Genomic DNA, 23,118 nt, shown 5'->3' with positions numbered 1-23,118 from the left:
CAGTATTTTCATTTAACGTTACTTTCAAAATTTAGTATTTCGGAATGAGTAACTGCAAACTCAGTGCTTTCTGGTTCATTTAATTTCTCGTGAACTGTTGTGCTGTGGAAAAGCGTGACAACCTTCTATTGCCATGCCAGTGATTATTTGCTTAAATTGCTTTGCCATTACCTTTCTCAAGATTCTGGAGATTCACTGCCCTAGCAGGCTGGTGACCATTTAATTATCCCTTTCTTTAGCTAATTAGTGTTTTCTTTGTATTATCAGTGATTTTTGTAGTAAATATTACGTGGTACCCTTTTTCTCCCTGTGTGGTTCAAAATTATCATCAGTATTTAACTTAAGTTTATAATATATTCTTCCTTCAGAAGAGCCTGACGTACACTTTTCCTTCAATAACGATAGTCCTACTAACTGTAAAATTTCATTAGGCATATGTGAACACAGTCAGTTGTATCGCAGTCCAGTAGGCCGATTAGGAAGGGGGAGGTTATAACCTGCAGATTAAAACTGAGACTGTAAAAAGGAGATGGGATCTGGAAAAGTTGAGAGTTTCAAAGGAATCATTCGCAATGGTTGGTTGAAATAAGGGAAAAGAGTAAAACACAATATAAAATCATAACTTTGAGAGGTAAAATAGTGATAGCAGCTGAGGAATTAAGTGAAATAAATCCTAGCACGAACCTTCATTTAATATGACACACTGAATTAAATGGACAAGAACAAAGTATAAAATTCCAGTAAATGAAGTGGGCAACAAAAAATACAGATACCTAGAAATGAAGCTTAGAGGAAGTGCTAAATGGCAAAGCAGGAACAAATTGAGAACAAACGAAAAATTTTAGAAGCATTCATTACTATAGGGAAGATGCAAAACCTTCAGAGAAAATACAAGCAGCTGAATGAACATACATAGCTCAGATGGCATGCCTCAACTAAAAACAGGACATGCTGAGAGGTGGAAGGCGTACATAGCAGAGCTACAGAAAGGAAGCTAGCATGGTGAGGGTGGTGGTAGTGGTTGTGGTGATTTCAATGCATCAGTATCCATGTAGAATATGAACTAAATGCTAAAGTCTTTCCTCACACACAATCTCCTTCTGGCCATGGCCCATGGACATATATTACACAATTAAGACAGGCAGACAATGACAATGGATATAGCAGTTGCTTATCAACAATGATAAAAATTCACATTTTGGAGTGTATATATCTACTTGCATGTTCATTTACATAAATCTGTAACAGTAAGTGAAACAAGACATAGCATAATACACTAGAAGTAATTCCCTGATTTGTGTAGCTGGTTGACTACTAAAAAACAATAGGAGAAAAGCCAGACATGGCAAGGACAAGTGAATGTTGAGTAACTGTGCTATACAGTGAAACCTCTTTGTAACATTCCTCCATATAACATAAGCCTCTACGTTATGTCCATTTTTTCTGGTGCCAACCAAAATCACACACACACACACACACACACACACACACACACACACACACACACACACTGCTAAATTTTCCTCTGTAAGACATTTACAGTGATTTCCTCCATACATATGGATATCAAAATTGCTGCCATTCTGTCAAAACATAAAGTGCAATTAAGCAAGATGTGGCCTGTCACCATTGCTCTGCTACAAGCACCAGACACTGGTGGGTCCTCCTGATCAGGAACTTGCCTATGTGTCACAGAACAGCTCCCTGTTCTGTCGTGTATTTGCCACTTCTCTCCCCATCTGTCACTGGAACCATGATCGCTCTGTAGGCTTCAACTATGAGCCTTAATCTGTCACTTTATTCCTCCAGCCACACATTTCCCCACTGATACTCAACTCCTCCGAGTCAACAACAAGGTAATAGAAATCAAGAGACAGAGAAGGGCAGCACATTACTTTCCTTGCAAGTGTCCTTTGCTACCGTGTTAATGTGCTCATTTCCAAGAATCCCCATAAGCCAGGTATTTAACAGATTGTTACTTCTTTCCCTTGATGTCATAGTATGTGGAGAGTGTATTGTACATTTTGGATCACTTTGCTGGGCACATTTGACAAATAGCCTGTAGAGTACTCAAGGAATTAGAGCATACGAGAAAGTTATTCCATCTACTGCATCTCCTTCACTCCTGTGTCTTTAGCATTACATAGAGCTCTCCATAAAAGATTATATTTGGAATTGTAATCCTGAAAACAAACAGAGGACACTACTGAGCACCCAACAATATCACTCTTATGGCCCTGCTTGGATCCATCAGTGTCAATACTTAAATTTCAGGGCTCTTTAAAAATGCTCATTAAAAAGGCTTGTTTAAAAATAAAATCTGTGAGGACAATTTCTTGCATTTTTTTAAAATTGAGAAACACTCTTGGACTCGCTACTAACCAGGGAAAATATTTGATTTGCCTCACAGAGTTCTGCAAGCTGTTCCTTTGCTTCAAACCCAAACAGTCTTGTTGCTCTTCTGCAATGCACACATTTGTTCTGCTGATGCTCGGACAATAAGATTGAAGGCTGGATATTTGGTGGATTGACTGGTCATTATATGCATGCCACAGCATGTGGAACTTCTGCTGGATCTTTAGAGGCAGCTCCCCAGCATAAGCACAGAGCCTGGGTACGGGGTGTTTGTCACCAGTCTAAGGCCCTCATCGTGAATGTGGCCCAATACATAGAACGCTGCAGTAGTGTAAGTATGACCTAAGGCTTTGTAAAATAACAGGGCCAACTTGTTGAGCAAATGACAATGATAGTCCACTTTGTCAATGTGACTTCTACGGATATGCCATTAAGGCACTCTAAGATGTTGGCAGCCTTTAGAGTTTTGCTTTGAGATGCTTCAAATGGGGTGAACAGGTGATTTCTTCATTGAAGAGGCCCAAGAACCTAAATGATTCCTTAAAACAAATGGTGGTGTCCCCTTATAAGATTGATTACAAGCATTTCATACACAAAATTGACACACAAATTTTATCCAAAAAGACAAACTTGTGTTTTTAGCCCATAATTCGATTAAGCACAGTGTCTAGAGCTGCAAAGCCAATATTTGGAATGAAGGTAACAACAACAACAACGACAAACATACTTGTATTTTCAAAAATTAGACCTGTTGAGTAGCTGAAGGGCATCAAAATGAATACAAAATGTTTTACGTGATGTGATCTGAGAAAACATCAAATAGAGACTTCTGATATGAACCAATATTGCCTAGCACTGCTGCACTTATCTGTGATGGTATTCATGATATTCTTTGGGGATTAATGGCCACCTTAAGTGTGACATGTTGCCTCTATCAGTAACATATAATGGGTAATTTAAAAGGTAACTATATTTGTTATGACGTGGAAGCAGCAGAATGCAAGTAAAATTTGAAATGGTGGTTAGTGTTGGGATTCAGGAAGGGTATGGGAGTGGGGAATATGAAACTATGAATGTCTACATGGGCTTATAATTGAATATACGATTTTCTTCACTGTTTTATGAACAACAAAGAATCAATATCTGTCGGGCATATGATGGTAATCTGAAGTTTGTTTTATTTTTTAGGAATGTATTCCTGCCTTCCAATTTAATTTTTTTGTTAAATATAGGAGCACATTTTACTTGGATGTGGGGAAAGTCAAGTATGTTTTTCAGGGCTTGTGTATAAACTCTTGATGTTCAAAGACTTTTATTGACCTTCCTCCACAGCATTTACAAGGGTTGGTTGTCTTACACAGGAGAATTGATACAATAGTGACTTGTTCTTTTCTTGACATCGACAATAGCATAGGTAACCAAGAAGCACTGTGGATACATACAGAAAATACTAAGGAAATATATACACACAGTTTCTTATAGGTTACATAATTTTACAGCTGCATTTCTGCTTTCCATTTTTCACTTTTGCAACAGGTAAACAACTAGAAGAAAATGTTAAACACGTATCTGAAATCTATATAGTTTCTTTTATGTATACATATATATTATTCATTTATATGATTGTTGTATATATATTCATACCTATCCTCTGTAAATTGATCACAACAGCAAATCACAACTGGTAAAACCGTCAGTATAAGACATGACGGTCACATGTACAAGTGTAAGCTAAAACTGGACTCCATTAACACTGATTACTTGAGTTAACCATCTAAAATAGGAAAAAATGCGTCAAATGTTATTACAAACTTTATGTATTTTTTTTTCCAGATGGTGTTCACGGCACGGCCTTTGTGACCCACATATAGTCTACCCATAGTTCTTATTTTATTTTTTGCTCTTGGGAAATTAGTAAGCATGATCCTTGATGAAAAGACCAACATCAGCAGCTGCTCCCTGTACACCTCCAGCATAAACTCCTTGTGCAGCATCACCATTGGCCTAGGGGGAAAATTACAAAAATGATTTAATGTACAGTCAGTGGGGTAAGCAACAAAAAAAAAAAAAAAAAAAAAACAGTGTGTCCCTTGGAAACTCATTACTTCTTCAATGCTAATAGAACAATGCTCTTTAATGGAAGCAGTAATATTAGTGAATTAGAGTACTTAATGATTAATGCCTGTTTAAAATTACTTGCTAGTTGATACTTCAGAACTTGGAACCAAACTGGTCCAATCAGAGCTTTCAATATCATGTACAAATTGTTTACTGAAAATGTAACAACAAAGCATTAGTTCACTTGCGCTGCCCATGCAACACAGCTGTTGACACACTCTAAGCAGCCCAGTCCATGAAGTGTCTCTTTATCATTGAGCCACGTGGTAAACAGTATTATCCCCCCCCCCCCCCACACACACACACACTAACCTGTCTGATTAATCCACAGCCAACATGTAGGCAATGCGCCAACACTGGAGTGGCACATGAAATATCAACTAACAAGTAGTTTGAATAAATCAACACAATTCACAGACTATTGCCCCTGTGAATCTTGTTCTGAAGCAAGTAAAAATTTTCTGCGAATGGAAAAGCAAACATACATACTGTGAACTTTTCATTACAAAATAAATGAAGTGGAGTATTTGTGAATTTCCTTCATACATTTTCATTTGCTACAGTATGAAAAATGATTGACAAAATTTGTTGCCAATCCATTTAGCTTCATTTTTTCCCAGTACATACAGTGGCAATAATTATAATATTAAACGTGGAATCATCATGCATCATCATCAGCAATTTTAAGTTAGATAGTGAAAATTTACTAATTGGGTAATAACAGAGGAAAACACACAGTGGCAAAAGCACTAGCATTCAAAACCAGAGGCTCCTTCTCACACAAGAGAGGAACAGGTTGAAGTAAGAGAGACTTAAGGCTACAACACAGAGGAAAAGTCACCTCATACCCAAGTACAAAAAAATTCTCAAAAATGATAAAGCAAAAGTAGCAGTTTTTTGTCAAATAAAGCAATATCAGTGTTTTTTTTTTTTTTAGAAGTTATGAAATTTCTAATTTTGCCTTATAGAAAATGTTATAAATCTGAGGACAGCAGTTTACTATTATTTTTACCTGATAATTACGGAATGTTAAAACTGAATTTTGACTTATAGTCTCCTGAACACTGAGGTTCAGATAGAATCTTAAGACATTTCATTTACCATGTAATGCACTTTGATGTGATGACGAAAATAGCAGCAAAATTGCAAAAAACACTGAATTTGGCCACAAGATAAAACAATTTTCTCCTGTCGCTACTCAAATCTCTGGCACTTTCTTCCAGTATCTTGGCAACAGGTGTCCCATGACCTGAGGTCTTCGCCGACTTTTGCCATAGTCTTTCTCCATTCCTTGCCTCTCTTCTACCAGAAGGCAATGCTGGTTCCATAAGCTAGGGATTTCAGATCATCATATGCATTTCCATCAGTTGCCCCCTTGGTTTAGTAAATTTTTTTTAAGCTCATTTAAAATATTCTCAGTTCATTAAGGGTTTTCTACAGTTGCATTGCATTACACAACTTTGAAAGTCTCTGAAGGCAACAAATTTAAGACTTCAGACATGCAAGTGATTTGATTTTCATTATATGAAGTTGGTTATTAAATCATGTTAATAGTACATCAAAAGAGGGTATGATGTTAACAGAAATTTCAGGATGGAAGCATCAAACAAAAATGAGGTAAGGGAACTACTCACACGTAGATGATTAACGTGTGGCGCATTGACATGTGATAACTTAAGAGACTTCATGGAACTGAATATTACACTGTCACCCGCTTCACACTAGAGCTTGGTCTCTTACAAAATGCATAAGAAAAATAATTAGCTTTTATTGTCTAAAAGTGTCAGTTTCCAAACTGGTTAAGACTAAGTTCTTTGTTTAATTACAAGCAGTGAACTAATTACAGAACAGAAAAAGGTTCTACTGTTGTAAGTTGACCTGCCGATTCAAAATTCCAAGCTTTCAGTAAATTTCTTAACAGAGGGGGGATTCCAACTTACCTCAAAAACTTGTGAGTACTTTCTAGTAGCATCTATAGTAATTTAGTACCCATATTCAAATACAAATTAAAATGTAGACAACATGGGAACCACCACCTTCTACGTACACTGAGTCATTGGATACCTCCTAGTATCGAGTTCAACTCCTTTTGCCCAGCGTAGTGCAGCACCTCAATCTGGTGTGGACTCAAGTCACTGGAAGTCTGCTGCCACAATATTGAGACATGTAGCTTCTATAGCTGTCTATAACTGCGGTTACGTGTTGCCAGTGCAGGATTCTGTGCACAAACTGACCTCTCAGTTATATCTCATAAATGTTCAATGGAAGTCATGTTGGGTGGGCTGGATGGCCAAATCACTAACTCGAATGTACTTCAAACCAACAGTGAATAACTGTGGCCCAGTGACATGGCACATTGTCATTCATAAAAATTCCATTGCTGTTTGGAAATATGATATCCATGAATGACTGCAAATGGTCTCCAAGAAGCCAAACACAACCATTTCCAGTCAATGATCAGTTCAGTTGGACCGTCTCCTTTCCATGTAAACACAGCCCACACCATTATGGAGCCATTACCAGCTTGCAAAATGCCTTGTTGACAACTTGGGTCAGTGGCTTCATGCAGTCTATGCCACACATTAACCCTACCGTCAGCTCTTACCTACTGAAATCGGGACTCAACTGACCAGGCCATGGTTTTGGAGTTGTCTAGGGTCCAACCCAGAAGAAGCACTGCATGCAATATCATACTGTTAGCAAATGCATTCATGTTTGTCTTCAGGCATCCTGGCCCATGAGCAGCAAATTTAACCACACTGTCCTAATGGATACATTCAGCATACGGCCCACATTGATTTCTGCAGTTATTTAACTCAGTATTGGTTTTCTGTTAGCACTGACAACTCTACGCAAATGCCACTGCTCCCAGTCATTAAGTGAATGCAATCAGCCACTACGTTGTCTATGGTGAGAAGTGAAATTTGGTATTCTCAGAACATTCTTGACACTGTGGCTCTCAGAATATTTAATTCCCTAATGATTTCTGAAATGGAATGTCCCATGCACCTTGCTCCAACTACTAATCCACATTCGAAGTCTTGATTCCCGTCGTGCACCCATAATCACATTGGAAACCTTTTCACGTGAACCACCCGGGTACAAATGACAGCTCTGCCAATGCACTGTCCTTTTATACCTCATGTATGTGATACTACTGCCATCCCTACATGTACAAATCACTATCCCACGACTTTTGTCACTTCAGTGTGTGCCTGCTTGTATATACAAAAACAAGTCACTACATATGCAAGCTGCCTCTCCTTTTCAAATTATGTGTTTGTCAAGCGATAAGTATTCACAAATGTCATACGGAATTACATCATGGAATAACAGCTTTAAGAAAGCCCTCGTTACACAAATATGTAGCAAAAGAGTAAAATGTGGTACTCATTAATGACCATATTTTTTCTCATGAAATTCATTGTAAAGTATCACCAGAGTTCACAAAAAAAAGATCATTATTCTTCATTCAAACCAACCCAGGAAGGATGAGCAATGCTGTTGGCTAACTCTCTGAATTATCTAACTCTTTGAGCACTTACTCTATGACATTAAATGCTGGACAGAGAGCAAAGCTAAATCTGAAAGTAAGCTTTTGAAGTTCCTTCCAGGCACATCCTACTCCACAGAAAATAAAAAATCCAAGAGGGACTGTAACAATAGTATGAAAAGAATAATTGCTACTCACCATATAGCAGAGATACTGAGTTGCATATAGGCATAACAAAAAGACAGTCCAAAAGTGAGCATTCAGCCAACAAGTCGGGAAAGAAACACACACACACACACACACACACACACACACACACACACACACGAGTCTGGCCTCAGCAGCCAGAAACTGGTGTGTGTGTGTGTGTGTGTGTGTGTGTGAGAGAGAGAGAGAGAGAGAGAGAGAGAGAGAGAGAGAGAGAGAGAATGAATTGTGTCTATCTGTGATTCAGCATTTCCGCTTTGTGGTGTGTAGCAATTATCCTTTTCATAATAAATATTTTCTTCTCCTCTTAAACTAGATAGTCTTTTCTGTGACCATCTGTAAGTAGTCAGTGTGCAGTCATACTATATCATTCCAGTGAACTATGGAACACAAAACTGAACAATCATCAAAGTAATTAACTAAGACCCAACAGCGGTCAGAAGCAATCAAAAGATTTTCAGAAGTTTGTTCAAATTTGTTTTACATTAATGTATCATTTATATGAATTTGACCTGGAAGTTATTTGTGTGAGCCTGTTCTTAAAAATGTTATAGTTTCTCTTGGTATAGGAACGCAACCATATGTTAATAATTAATTAACCCATAAATCCTAATTAAAAACAGAATCCCCATCACTCTGGAAAAACAAATTTACTGTACTAATTTACAGATTGTATAAAACATTACGCATATCCAGCATAGCAACATTTATTTCCTTCAAGTCCTTGTCATGTTTGCCTTAAAGTATCTTACTGCTACACACCATTATTCCACTTGATTTCTATGAAACATTGTACCCATGAAAATATACCTTGTTTAAAATCATTCTCATTAACCCTTAATATACTAACACAGATAGCTATAGATGGGGAGTGAATTATTTAATGAAGGATATAAGAAAAGAAGGTGAAATTAAGTACTTACCATTTCAGCACCAACTTACTTTAGAGTGATATGTACATAATCAAGAGAGATAGGTTAGCAATGAAACTCAACAAACCATTACGCAACAAGCAGAGGTACTTAGTAGGCATGCGTAGCAACAAAGTTGATCTTAGAAGAGGCCACTGTCTTGATGGAACCAGCAACATACTTTCCCTGGGTAGCTAGGCCGTTGGCCTGTGGAAGCAATAAAAATTCTAATATTCAACTTCTACAGGTTGATTCCAATATACTGTTATTACAGCACTATTTACACTACACTACAGTGCATTACATTACACTAATCTACTGCAATAGAGAAAAGCAAAGTTGGAAAAAACAACATTCTCACTTTCACAAGAATAGATCTTAAGCATTGAATTATCATCTCATGATAAGCCACATAATTTAGACATTGATGACACCATTATAAATTTTTAAAAAATGTGTAATACTGTGTACCAAAAGCTGGAACTTAATTTTTTATGGAACAATCCTGCTTACCTTCTAAATAGTCTGTGCTCTACAACTCAAGAGTGTTGGTACCTACACAATGTAACATCTCAGACACATAATGAAATGCCGAGATTATCCGTAACTTTTCAATATCTTCAATCACTTTGATTATTCTGATTCAATAACTCCAGATGAGCAAAGGATTGGCTGTATCATCTTCCAGTAATTCTTTTAGTAGCAAAATACGCAGGCCAAATTCTTCCACAAGATGTATTCTCTGTTAAGGGTTTCAAATGTCAGTTTTATGTCACACTAAGGTATTCCACTGATGTCCCTGAAATCATCTTATGTGATGTGCCACTCAATAACACACTTATTTTCTGTATGGTGGCCAGAACTTCACATTAATTTTCTTGGAAAAGTACATACTTATTAAAAGATATCAACCTTCTGACACCCACTAGGTAAAGGCTTCCTCTAGAATTCTGCCTACATTATGGTCTTCTGCTAAATGCTTTAAGGCTGCTCCTGCACATTTTCCATTATCATCTCGCCATCTTCATTAAACCATCATGTCTTTTTTTTTATCTCTTGGAATCCTCCCAAAAAACCCTCTTCATCCACTTACTATCAATCTTCTTGGTGGCACTGCCTAACCACATTCATTTAACTTTCATTATGATTAGGATTAGATTTCCCATTCCTGTCTGTTCCCCGATCCATTTGTTTGTTTTCCACTGCTTACAGAGCAATCCTCAGATTTTGAGCAATTTTCAGACTAAAGGCCCACATCTTTACTGCCACACAATGAAACATTGCAGAAACATCAGAAGCTTAGTTCAAAAATACTATTTAGATTCTTAAAAACACCAACTCATTTTTACTTCTAACCTGTCATTGTCTAAATCTCCCTAAATAGGAAAAGTCATCACCCAGTCCTTCATTGTTGATTCAAACAATTTCCTCTTCTCTGTGTTGATTATACGCTGTTACACTTTTCACATAGTTGTTTTTTAGGTCTACTTTGAAACTTACTCCATTAAGTTCTACCAGTCAGTGTCAATGTTAATCTGCTCTTAAAGCAAAGAGTGCAATGTTATCAGCAAAATAAAGGTGGTTCAAACAGGTTACATTAACATGTACTTCTTCAACTTCCCAATTTAAGGTTCAGCAAAATTCCTGTAGGATTTCTGAGAATATTTCTTGTGATTAAGAATTTCCTTGTCTGACTATTTGGGCAGTCTCATAAGGAAGGTGTAGCATTCAGGCACAAAGTTTTCAGTATTTTAACATACGCTGTTTCTGAAAAGCTGTCAGTACAGATTTCTGTGAAATCATTTCAAAAGCTTTCCCTAAATTTATAAAAAATCAACCACACTGTACTATCATACTCATTACTCTTATGTAATTCCTTTTGCAACTTGCAAATGGTTCACTACGCTATAGCCACTTTTAATGCTGGCATGTGCTTTGATTAAAATCCAATGTTTTTCTATGCAATTTGTGAAAATTTTAGTGCTTATCTTGAACAGTACACACAGGAGATCTTTTCTGTCCCCATCTATTATCAGAAATGTAACATGGTGAACCTACAAAAAAATGTACTACTACTGTCAACCAACTGTGTCCTTTCAATAACACTACAAGAAATAAAACTACTCTCACAAAATAGGCAAATTATATGCACTTTTCAGAGAACAAACTACATGTTCAATAGAGAGGTAAGACACAAGCACTGAAACATACAGCTAACAAAACATTCATACATTACTACAGTGCCATATAAATGCATATACTGAAGTATGAATGTGCAAAATAGAAACTGGTCACTGCTCACCTGATGAAAACCTATGAAATATTTTGAGCAGCAGGTGGTTTGCAATATGTTTACATCACTGGAGCCTTCTTCCACTTACCACTATGTCCATGCCAAGAATCTCTCAATATGACCCAAGCAAATTATAAAACTCTTGTTAGTTAATCATTTTAAAACAAATATAATTTTTCTACAGATTTCCAACTGCATCTGTACAACTTAATACTTTGTCATGGAAATAATATGCAGCAACACTACGACACAGCACTGGTACAAACATTTAATATGCTGTTTTTTAATTACAAACTATCAAACTGTTTCACAGTCCTTGTGAATAAGAGGTCAAATACACACACATTAAATTTACAACATAATGCTGAAGTATTTAAAAATCACTGCCTGACACTTATTCAATACTATTAACTGCTCTAACTAGTTTAAGTGTTATCTCTAACAAAGCCTTCTTTGATATATTAATTACTCAAGGCCCTGAAAATTATGCTGTTCACAGTTCACACTTTATACTACTTAAGACTGGTGAAGTAAAACGCACTCATAGGTTATCAGCAAATAAAACAAGCAAAGAACGTTTCTTAGATGTCTGAAATTGAGATCTTTGAGTAGCTGCTATTTTTTTTCATTATTAGCAACAAGCAAAAGGTGTAAAATGACATGCTGCAAGAAATCTAGCAAATAATGCATTTATGTACAACACTAGGTTCAATCAAAAAGTCTGAATTATAGTCACCTTAGCCCTCTTCTTCAGTTCTTCCTGAGCAGCAGCAACATTTTCAGGCTTCCCACTCCATGCACGCAGAACAGAAGCCTGTAACACGAGGTCCAGTATCGTGCAAATTGAACAACGGTGTGTCCAGGACAGAGTAACAACAATATGAAAAGGTCTGATTGGTAATCAACAAAGAGGAAGCATTGAGTGACTGACAAAAATGACAACACTGCTAAACTTCTAGCTTTCAGACAAAAAAGCACTTCAGTAGCAGAACACTACCATGCCCTGAGGGACATCCTGTCCAATCTCCTTTCCACCCCTCCCAAAGTGGTGTTCCGTCGCCCACCCAACATCCTACTCGATCCCTATGCCACCCCTAATCCCAACCCCTTGCCACAGGTATCATTCACCTGTGGATGACCCAGGTGCAAGACCAGTCCAATCCATCCACCCAGCACTTCCTATTCCAGTCCTGTCACAGGTTTATCCTACATCATCAAGGCTGGGCCACATGTGAAAGCAGCCAGCCATACATCTGCTCTACAGCGATCATTGCACAGCTTTACTAACCCATCCACAAAAACTGACAACAGGCAGAAAAGCGGTGTGCTGACCACATGCCCCTCCGGTATCCGCATCCAGTGACACCTAAAGACTGAGGATGACACGGTGGTCAGTCAGTACCACTGGGCCTCCAAGGCCTGTTTTTTCTTTTCTTTTTTTTATGACTACCAACCAGCTACCCACCAGGATGAACAATCACTGCCGAACTGTGGTCAAAAGAAAAGTTGACCACCCTGTGCCACAACATACAGCTGAACATAACAAGCTTGATTCCAATGGCTGCTTCACTAACCGAGCTATCTGGATCCTCCCTGCCACCACCAGCTTTTCTGAACTGCATTGATGGGAGTTATCCTTCCAAAACATTCTCTCCCAAAATTATCCCAGCCTCAACTTATGGTAACATAATGTCCCCACACCCACCATCCAATAGTTTCCTCTCCCTCTCTCCTGTCACCTCCTCCCTATTCTCATCGCCCACTCTTATGTGTCACCCTCTGCCAGTGCATCTGCCCAACTTTCCTCTTCCTCACTCCTCTCCTTTTTAGCTACCTGTCCCCCCTTCCCTCCCCATCTCCCTGCCTCACAGCCTCCAGATGCTGTGCCTGTTGCCAGTCTAGTCCCTGCAAGCTCCATCAGACAGCACTCTTCTCTGCCTCCACCCGTACACTGCTATCCCTTCCCTTTCTGCACCCACTTCAGATTGGTACTTCCATTCCATGCGACAGCTGCATTCCAGTCCAAGCTACCAAAGATGGCAGTCATGTCTGCAAAAGGTGTGATTGCTTGTGTCAATGAATGTGTGTGTGTTTCCTTTTCTGAGAAAGGCATTGGCCGAGAGCTAATGTGCTCAGTATCTTTTTGCTGTGCCTGTCTGCAACTCAACGTGTCATCTTTACAATAAGTACCAATCTATCCTTTACTTATGTTGTTGATATTCCATAGTTTGATTAAACATACATTGTGTCATTTGTAGATTTAGATATGCGTTTCAAAATGTTGACCAGAATACACTCTTTGAAATTCTGAAGGTACCAGGGATAAAATACAGAGAGCAAAAGGTTACCTACAGTTTCAACAAACCCAGACTGCAGTCTTATCACTTTGATAGCTCAAGCATAACTTGTGTCACTGTGTTCAAAATACCGCACCCGAGAACATCTCAAGCCACGATTTTATCGACACACGAACCACCTATCGCTCAAAAACTGGACTCATTTTTTATGAGAACAATGTAAGGATATCTCATTACCTGGCCTTTGACAGATGCTGCCTTCTATTGTCAATTTATAGAATTACTTTGAAAGAAACAGTACCGAACATGTCTGCTGCTGCAACTGACAGATTCATTGTGTGCTCGCTTTATCACAAATTTCTTGTATCTACCTGTTAAATTTTGCCATTTGCTAATTTTGCTACAAATATGTCACTTCTGTTGAGTGAGCAAGAAATTATAGAAGCTCAAGAGGAATAACTCAATGAGTCTGGACCTGAAAGGGAAATATCTGAGTGGTACCAGCATGAGAAAAATTCATATTCAGATAAGCTCCAGTCTGGTACAGTTATTCGTTGCTAATATTGTTGCTACAGGTCCTGCTGCTGTTTGTCTTAAACTGATGATGGAATAAAATCCAACACTGTTTTCCAAGATCTGTTTGAAGGGTACAAGACAATTCACTGGCAAAACAAGAAGGAAGGAAAGAAACCCAACTGGTATTGTTGGTATTGCCCTGACTGCAACATACCTCGCTGGATGCCAGAATACTTCAGACTCTGCCATAATCATATTTTCTGTTGTCATTATTGTAAAATATGTAATCTAAAGAACTCAAGTAAATATGAAATATAAACCTTGAAGCTAGGTCTTTTTTATTTTGTATAACCCTTTGCAATATATTAAAAAAGAAATGTGGTCAATAACACTAAGTAATGGCATAAATGGCCAATTTTCTGGGCCCAACATTTTTCTAAGGTGCTGGATCTCACAGGAAAAAAAGCAGGGAATTAAGAGAGATTTGTAGAATTCACACACTGACCAAGCATGAAATAAACAAGGAGACATTTGGAAAAGGAATTAAAATTCTGGGAGGATAAATAGAAACATTACAATTTGTTGATGACAATGTAATTTTGCCAGAGATGGCAAATGTGTTGGAAGATCATCTCAACAGAAATTTTCTAAGATGGAATATAAATTCAAGTGCTAGGAAATTTTTCTGGAAGTATTTACTTGGTTTATCTGGAGTACATCCATATATGGAAATGAAAAGACGATGATAAGCAGTACAAGCAAGAGGAAAACAGGAGTTTTTGAATCGTTTTAACACTTGACGAGCATGCTGAGCAACTGTTGAAGAGGTACTAAGTTGGAGAGGAAAGAGCTTTACAACACAGCCTGACTAAATACGACAGAGGTTCATGGTATACATTCTGTGGGTTAGAGTACCGATTAATTTGGAAATAACGTAAAACTGAAGTAGTTAAATATTAAGAAGGGAGACTACAGTTAGCCATTTCAAAGAGATTTACGAGGCAATGGTTGTGCAGAGATGAAAGCTAAACTAGTGCAAGATAAACTAGCACAGAAAGTTGCATCCAAACATTCTCCGGATTCAAGACCTCAACACCAAACATACGAAACACCTTGACATTATCTCAGCACCACTCATATCAACTAACAGGGAATAAAGTATCCATTTGGAAAATTCCACGATGACTACACAAGTATATTATGTTTTCTTTTTTTATGCACTGCGAAGTTCTGAACTTTTTCAATGTCTAGAACTTCAAGTGCCTTCACTGCATAAATCGGAATTTAAATGCCATTACCAAACAAACCACTTTTACCCACCCGCTCATAACATGAGAGATCCAAACAAACAACTCCCACAGTTTTCACAGATCCTACTGCACAGAATTTTATTCAAAAACAATTTTTTAAGTAGCCTTTTACCTGCAGAGCTCTGCCATAGCTGAAGGTCAGTGGCCAGGGTTTCTTGCCTGGGAATTTGTTGATGGCATCAAGGTTCACTGACGCCTCCTCCTCAGACTGTCCACCAGACAGAAACACGATGCCTGCAAAACAATTTAATCACTTTATTCTTGATGTTTACTTACTGATGTCTTACTATAATAAGGTAATTAGTTCATCCATTCTTTTCAGTGAAACAGACATTGCACTCTCTATATTTAGTCTGTTTGAAGTCAGAGTAATAGCTGTTAGTCTGACACATAAAGAAAGTGTCAGTTCATCAGATAAACTTGTGAGAAAACGTAAAAGGCCACAGTGGCAGCCTGAAAACAAAATCTTTTAACCACCTCAGATTACTACTAAGGCCATATGTAAAGCATGGCAGTGAAAGATAAGACACTGAAGAAATGAACTGAAATTTGTGCCAGAGGATTTGAACCCTGGTCTCCTGCTTGCTAAAAAGATGTGTTGACCATTGCATCACATTAGCAGTGTAGCTAACACAGCAGCACGGACTATCCTAGTGCAATGCCATCCTTAACACAAACTTCAATTCATGCCTTCAGCAATGCCTTTGTGCTAGGAAGGACACCGGATTAGGGTCGTCCATGCAGCTAAGTTAGCTATACAGCTACAATAGTGTAATGTGTAGCACATCTGTTTAGTAAGCAAGATATGGTTTAAGTCCCAGCTGTGGCACAAATTTTAATTCATTTCTTCAGCTTCATAAGGAATTACATTTTCCTTATGACTCAAGGAAAATGTAATTCCACCATGGAAGTAAAATTCATTTTATCCATTAATCTTTCCTTTCATCCTCCTCCTTTCAGTAGCAGCTTTCACGTAGCTGGGAATTTAAAAAATCTAAATATGGTTGCACAACTCTGATAATCACAGTTATGAGCTGCTCAAGTTAATGAAATTACATCTAAATAGAATTCATCAAAAAACTAACCTGCCACGGCGGCGGGCACGGTACGGTTCAGGGCGGTCACTGTTGCCTGCGCTATTTCCATTGGTGCAGCCTTCTTAGGGCATGACTGGCCAGGTGTCACCATGTTAGGTTTCAGCAAAGTACCTTCCAGGTACACATGATGGTCGTTAAGTGCCTTGTATACAGCAGCTAAGACTGTTTCAGTTACCTTCTGGGCTCGCTCCAGGTCATGTTCACCATCAGGCAACACCTGAAAAATAAAATTCACTTCAAAATAATCATTTTAGAAACCTTGAGAGCTCCAATTTTTATGAAAACAGCACTGACCTATTATTTCCTTCACAGTTACACTGCATTTGACAATTAAATAAAATAATAAACTGTGGAATCAAAGTAGCTACAGTAAAAGAAGTTACAATGCTTTATATACACCAAAGCACAGAACACGAGAGTGTTGGCCAAAAAATTAAATTGTGAATTTCACGTACTGAAACTTTTCCAAGGTACTCTAGATTGCCACTTACAGGGGAGAGGTGGGGGAGGGGCAGGGAGAGAGGGGGGGAGGGAGGCGGGGGAGGGGGGGGGGGGAGAGAGAGAGAGAGAGAGAGAGAGAGAGAGAGAGAGAGAGAGAGAGAGAGAGTGCAAGCTGCTGCATGTATGTGCAGTGAAGAATATCACATTGCCACATACTTCCTCTACAAAATTCTTTGGTTTGTACTTTTGGTAACATTACTTAAATAGCACCCAATATCACAATTCCTACAGAGTTCTCCTCATTATAAAGTTTTGCTGTATGTATGTGTGTGTGTGTGACATACGAGTGCTGGACTAATGTCTGAAGAACAATAGACTGCAACACCAGAGTTTTAGCCATGGACAGGGCACCAGCTTTTGTATTATATGAGGTCACTGTGAAAGACCAGTCATTATACAAAATTTTATACAACTTTTTCTTGCCTAAAAACAAATTAAAAATGTAACTTATTTAACAGATCATGGCTCAATGCAACAATCCATATTGTATAGTGATGCACTTTAAATGTTAGCAGTGAAAGACAGGTATACAACAGTGGCAACAATTAACTGAATACTTCGCATTTAGTATTAAATTGCAAGAACATTCATGTTAGAAGATAAACAGCCAGATCACATGGGCCTGGAAGAGTAATGAACATCGGTGATGTAGATCATTAGTGACTACTAAAATTCTAAATTTTGAACAGAGCAAGACATGATAGTGTGTTCCTACAATCCAAAATTTTAATCTTATTTGACCTCAAACTTTGAAACTGTCATTGGAGAAAACTCTACAGAGAGATGCATAAAAGGAAACCAGAACAAGCATACTCATTAAAAAAACACATTTTGTGTTGAATCTCTCAACTTTAGAATAGAAAAAAATTCTTTGGCAAAAACTGACATGGGCAGAGAAGTGTTTGACTTTAGCTTCAGGTAATGTAGTTGGTAAAAAATTAAAAAAATAGAAAAGCATAACAGAATGACACTAGGAAGCAAATCCTTCAATTATTCTGTAGTACAAACAGTTAACATGGAAGGAGTAGAAGTCACCATCCCGATTAAACAGAAGTAGTTTTCAGAAATTACATTTACTGATGAAATATTCAAGGCATATGAGTTTCAGAATTTCACAACTGCTATTTGGATTTCAGAACTATGTGCCTTTTTTATCAAAAGAACTAAAATTGCAGGATCTGCCACAGGCAGTGTTGCCAACATGTACTTAATTTCGTTTCCTAAAACCAAACAAGACACCGATACAAAACTTGGAAGTGGGATGGTAATAAGGACTGAACCCGAGCCAAAGGCTGAGCAATCTTGTGCACTATCGCATATGCTATGAGAATAACTGACACTAATTTTATCTGGTGGGCCATTTGACTTGGCATGCATGATGACTTGATTGACTAACTTCAATGTTAATCAACTCTGAAATGGCAAAAGTATCAATTCTTTCTTAATTATTTCTCAGCTCAAAACTCTTACAATTTTTCAGATTGCTACTATCTGTACGTGGCTATGTACAGTGGCTATTCCTGTTGCCGATACGCTGACCACTATAGAGAAATGGCTCTATCTTTTGACTGGCTTTGTGAAACAATGTTATTTAGGTACCGATTTCCTTTAAATGTCAATATCTAAATCCACAATAGTTGAGACTGACTGACAACTGAACTTCACTCTCAGAATTGAGAACTGAATGGCTGCCACATCTCTCGAAGTCCCAAACACAACATTATAAAGCCCTTAATGCTATACAGCATATTTTACACAAAATCCACAAGAAAAACTGAAGTTCACAGCAAAAATGTGAACAAACCTCAAACCAAGTTGTTTTGATAATATCCTACAAGACTGTGTGGACTGGGCCCATATTCATATTGGACAAAAGAGTGCAATGGGAACAGCAACCTAAATTGACTCTTCAGTGGATGAGAGATATTGGGTGTTGTATGAAGGAGGAAACATTTCAAATGAAGGACAGAATTCTTAGGAAGATTAGCTCAGGATAATTGAAGAGGGAAAATAACATGAATAAACAGCACCAGAAGGTTCAAATAATAATCAAAATTTCAGATGAATCATTGGAGATACCAGTAATGAAACACAAACTCCTTGATCTGTCCGATTCCAGCTCCCTTAAATTCCTGTAAAAACAAATGGTCATTTCCTAAAACCACCCAAGACACTGACACAAAACTTGGATGTGGGATGGTCACAGAAAACTCTTGTCAGCACAATAATTTGGAATATTATGTCTAACTAGAACAGGTTGTTCTAGGTTACGTGTCCACACACACAGGTGCCTGGGGAGAGCTGGGGGCAGACAACACACACTGTATTTAATGCCCACTGGTGAAGGTACTTTGAGCAAACAAATGTGACTGTAACAAAATGTGTTTAATAGAAACACTCAATCGAACTAAAAAATATTCAAATTTCAATACTCTGTAGTATGTGATATTTCTTTCAACTTTGTTCTTAATATGCCTTCAGTTGTAGAAAACTCTTCAGTGTTGTATTAAGAAGGTGAAACTTTTCTGCACTTTTTATCTTTTTCATGACAAAAAAACATTGTTCACAACAAAATGTTGACTCAAACATGGGACATGATATTATTTGCACCTCTTTATTGATCGAGTCGCTCACATATGTGTATATCGTGCTATTACCTTAACAAGTTCATGCTGCTATAATACTTATCCTTCATCAGAGCACTATTTTGGAACTCAATGAATTCTAATTATTTCCAAAGATACAGTATCTGTTGCCACTTCACATTGTTTTGTTGGTAAACTATGGAACCTGTGTATGTAGGTAATTTTATTGATGAAATACATTCAGGAAAAAAGGGTAGTCTCCTGCAATTAACTGAAGTCTGAGGCTAAATCATTCTTACTTCCAAATTAATCATATAGACTTTTCCACAGTTCCGTCAAAGATGGAAAGTTTACATAACATGCAGAGAACTTTGCTTCTATCTAACCACCAAACTGAGCAATGGTTAGGTTTGCCACAATATGCTTATTACACACCTTGCAAAAGGTCTTTGAACTGGTGATGACTGATGCCACGATGCCTTGCAACATTCATACAGCTAATCATACTGAGACATGTGAATGGACTTGTTTTGACTGCATATTATAAGGGGCATTCAAATGAAACCCGGTCACCAGTGTAAAGTAATGGTAATGATTTTATTAACTCAAAAATGTAGTTATACATAGTACACATACTCAAAAATAGTCACTAGAACTTCTGGCACATTTATCCCATTGTGACATTAGTCAGTCAATTCCATCCTCAAAGAAGCTAGTAGGCTGCTGTCGGATACACGCCTGGACCCAGTTGCACATTTTGTCGTCCATTGCAAATTGATGTCTGCAAATAGCTTGTCTTAGCGAAAGCAAGCTTTAGCTAAAGCATTCACTTCTGCAACCATTTTCGGTGTGATGACATGATGATCCTGTCCAGGACGAGCATTGTCTTCCAGTGACCCTCAAGGAATCCTTGGAGCCATTCCACAACACTTGAACACTTGATCGGTAGCGGATGATAACTTGTGTGAGCATCTTCCCTTTGGAGTGAAACCACACTGGCACTATGCAACACCAAGCGGTCCGCACGCATCAGTCTCTCTACCAACAGATGGTGCCACCATACCCGCAGTTATGTGGTGCCACATCACGTGTAAGGCAAAGGTAGACGCACTGACCAGGTTTCAGTTGAATGAACCTCATATTATTATTATAATTACACCTCCTGGCAAGTGCTACATTACACCTCCTGGCAAGTGCTACACAGGTCTTAACTCTTCTCAATAAATAAGAACTGTGCTTCCTATCAAAGTGAGAGTGGCAATAGGTTTCTTCTGGAAGTTACTGTTACCTTCCGCTACAAAGAGTGTCTGTGATGACAGTAGAATGTTTCAAGATCAAGTGTTGATATGGATCAGGTGTCATGAAAAGTTAAAATTGTGTGCTTTCAACAGAATGAGGAGTGAATGTTGTGAAATAGGGCCACCTTTCAGGCAGCCTACAATCTTCATCTGTCCAACGGACAAGCTGCGGTATCCATGTCCCATGGGGCAGAGTTAGAAAAGCCTGAACTAGAGGAACTCTTGACAATATGGTGATCAAGCACCAAAATCTCAAATTGAGTATTTTTTTTTTTTTTTACACAAGTGACTTTTGTAACAAAAGGTCAGAATTTGATTCAACTGATCCACAAACTTTGTCAAACATAGTTAACATACCTCTGGCTCCACAATTGGCACAATGCGGTTGCACTGGCATATGGAGGCATAGCGAGCCAGTACATTAGCATTTTCCAGAATAGCCTGATATGATGGTGTGTTGCGCTTGATCTTCAGCACACAGCGCCATTTGGCAAAATGGCAACCATCCTTCTTGTACTGTGCACATCGCTGTGCCAAGTCGTCGAGTCCTGAACAATACACATTTAGTCTCATTTATTTCATTCTTAACAATTAAATACCACATACAAATACTGAAAGAGATAGAAATTTAGATTTATAAGTGCTCTGTGGCTTTCATACTTTCATGTGGAGAAATAAAACATGGATATAAATACATTATTTCATACATTCAGTCCTTAACTATTTTAAAATACTAAACAGACAGTAGTTAAATGGCTGGTTAAAGAAATGTGTGTTAGTTCAACTAAGATGACATTCCTTTTAATGTTTACATGGCAATATTGTCAAGATAACGACTAATGGAATGAAAGCAACAACTCAATATACACTAGGCGCAACGGTCAACTTCTTGTTACATGCCTACTTCATTAACACCATCTGCGTACAGCAAATTGCTGGAATTTTACTCAGGATTTTCCAGTATAACATAAGCTGACAAAAGTTGAACATCTCCCAAGGAAGCATTTGATTACACACAGTTGTAAGTGTAAAGCGTGGTGGGTAGGAATTACTAACTCACATCTGTGTGTGTGTGTGTGTGTGGGGGGGGGGGGGGGGGGGGGGGGGTCATAATATTTACAAATTAATTTGCAGTGAGAACATAAAAATGTAAAACCACTTGTTTCACATCAACAATGTAGGGAAAGATGATTTCTACTTCCTATAAAGAGGACACATTACATTGCAGACAGGCACAATTAAAAGACACTTAAAAACACAAACCTTTCAGTCACAGCCTTCATCAGCAAAAGAGAAACAGAGAAACACACACCATTAATATAAACAAACAAGCACACCTCACTTGCACATGACCACCAACTCCAGCAGCACAGGCCAGAATGCAACTACCACTTGGGATGGCAGGAGTAATTTAAAGAGGGCGGGGAAGAGGAAAGTATTATGGTGTATGGGTGGGGGGACAGAAGAATGCTGTCGGGTGGAGTGTGAAGGGACTAGAATGGGCAGTGTCAGAAGGTTGCGGATCAGGACGGTGGGGAAAAAAGCAGAAGAGCATAGAAAGCTGGGTTGGTGCATTGGCAGAGTGCAGCAAAACAAAGAGGCTACATAAAAAGCTACGCACTGGCTTCAGCAGAGCTAGTAAATGACATAGCTGCTTTCTTTTCTCTTATCCAGCTCCTCTCAACCACCAACACCTGTTTTGCCCATTTCAGTGTCATTTCCATTTCCTTTACACCTTTCCTGCCACAATGGATCCCTCTCCATCTCTCTGTACCAGTTCAGAAAAGTATCACTTTCCCTGGCTAAAACCCAGTTCCACATCCTATTTCTCAAATGCTGCCTAAATCATAAAAAATTTCTTTCTGTGGATCCCACCCCTCCTTTCACAATGTCTTTCGCCATTTCAGGTTCCGCCAGTCCCGACCCTCACAAACCAGGTACTGCAGAAACATCTCCATGGCAAGGGCATCCCAGAACCCCCCCCCCCCCCCCCCCAAAAGATACAATCACTGTGCAATTCACACTCCGCACATCACATCTCTGAAATTGAGTCCCTTGCTCTCCAGCATCTAGAGGAGTATTTCTGATACCACTTCGATAAGTCATCCAACCTACTAACATCCTATAGCTACCTCAG

The 23,118-nt window shown here is 38.4% G+C and overlaps 1 protein-coding gene across 4 annotated transcripts in view; it reads right to left on the bottom strand.

Moving 5' to 3' along the window:
- Positions 1-3,650: 3,650 nt before the first annotated feature.
- The window catches only part of LOC124711172 (fructose-bisphosphate aldolase-like), a 128,665-nt gene continuing 109,197 nt past the window's right edge, over positions 3,651-23,118 (bottom strand). For 3 of the 4 annotated variants that reach the window (XM_047241096.1, XM_047241097.1, XM_047241098.1), the window contains exons 4-9: positions 21,339-21,529; positions 16,586-16,814; positions 15,613-15,734; positions 12,114-12,191; positions 9,173-9,291; positions 3,651-4,359 (exon numbers count right to left, since the gene is read on the bottom strand). In XM_047241096.1, the coding sequence (XP_047097052.1) occupies positions 9,196-9,291; positions 12,114-12,191; positions 15,613-15,734; positions 16,586-16,814; positions 21,339-21,529 (716 nt within the window). In that variant the 3' untranslated portion in view covers positions 3,651-4,359; positions 9,173-9,195. The remainder of the gene's footprint in view (positions 4,360-9,172; positions 9,292-12,113; positions 12,192-15,612; positions 15,735-16,585; positions 16,815-21,338; positions 21,530-23,118) is intronic. The other variant, XM_047241099.1, reaches the window with a different exon arrangement.

The sequence above is a fragment of the Schistocerca piceifrons genome, chromosome 8, assembly GCF_021461385.2.
Source record: "Schistocerca piceifrons isolate TAMUIC-IGC-003096 chromosome 8, iqSchPice1.1, whole genome shotgun sequence".
Classification (NCBI taxonomy): Eukaryota; Metazoa; Arthropoda; class Insecta; order Orthoptera; family Acrididae; genus Schistocerca; species Schistocerca piceifrons.
Note: the sequence above shows the minus strand (reverse complement) of the source record. Positions and strands in the feature narration are given on the sequence as shown.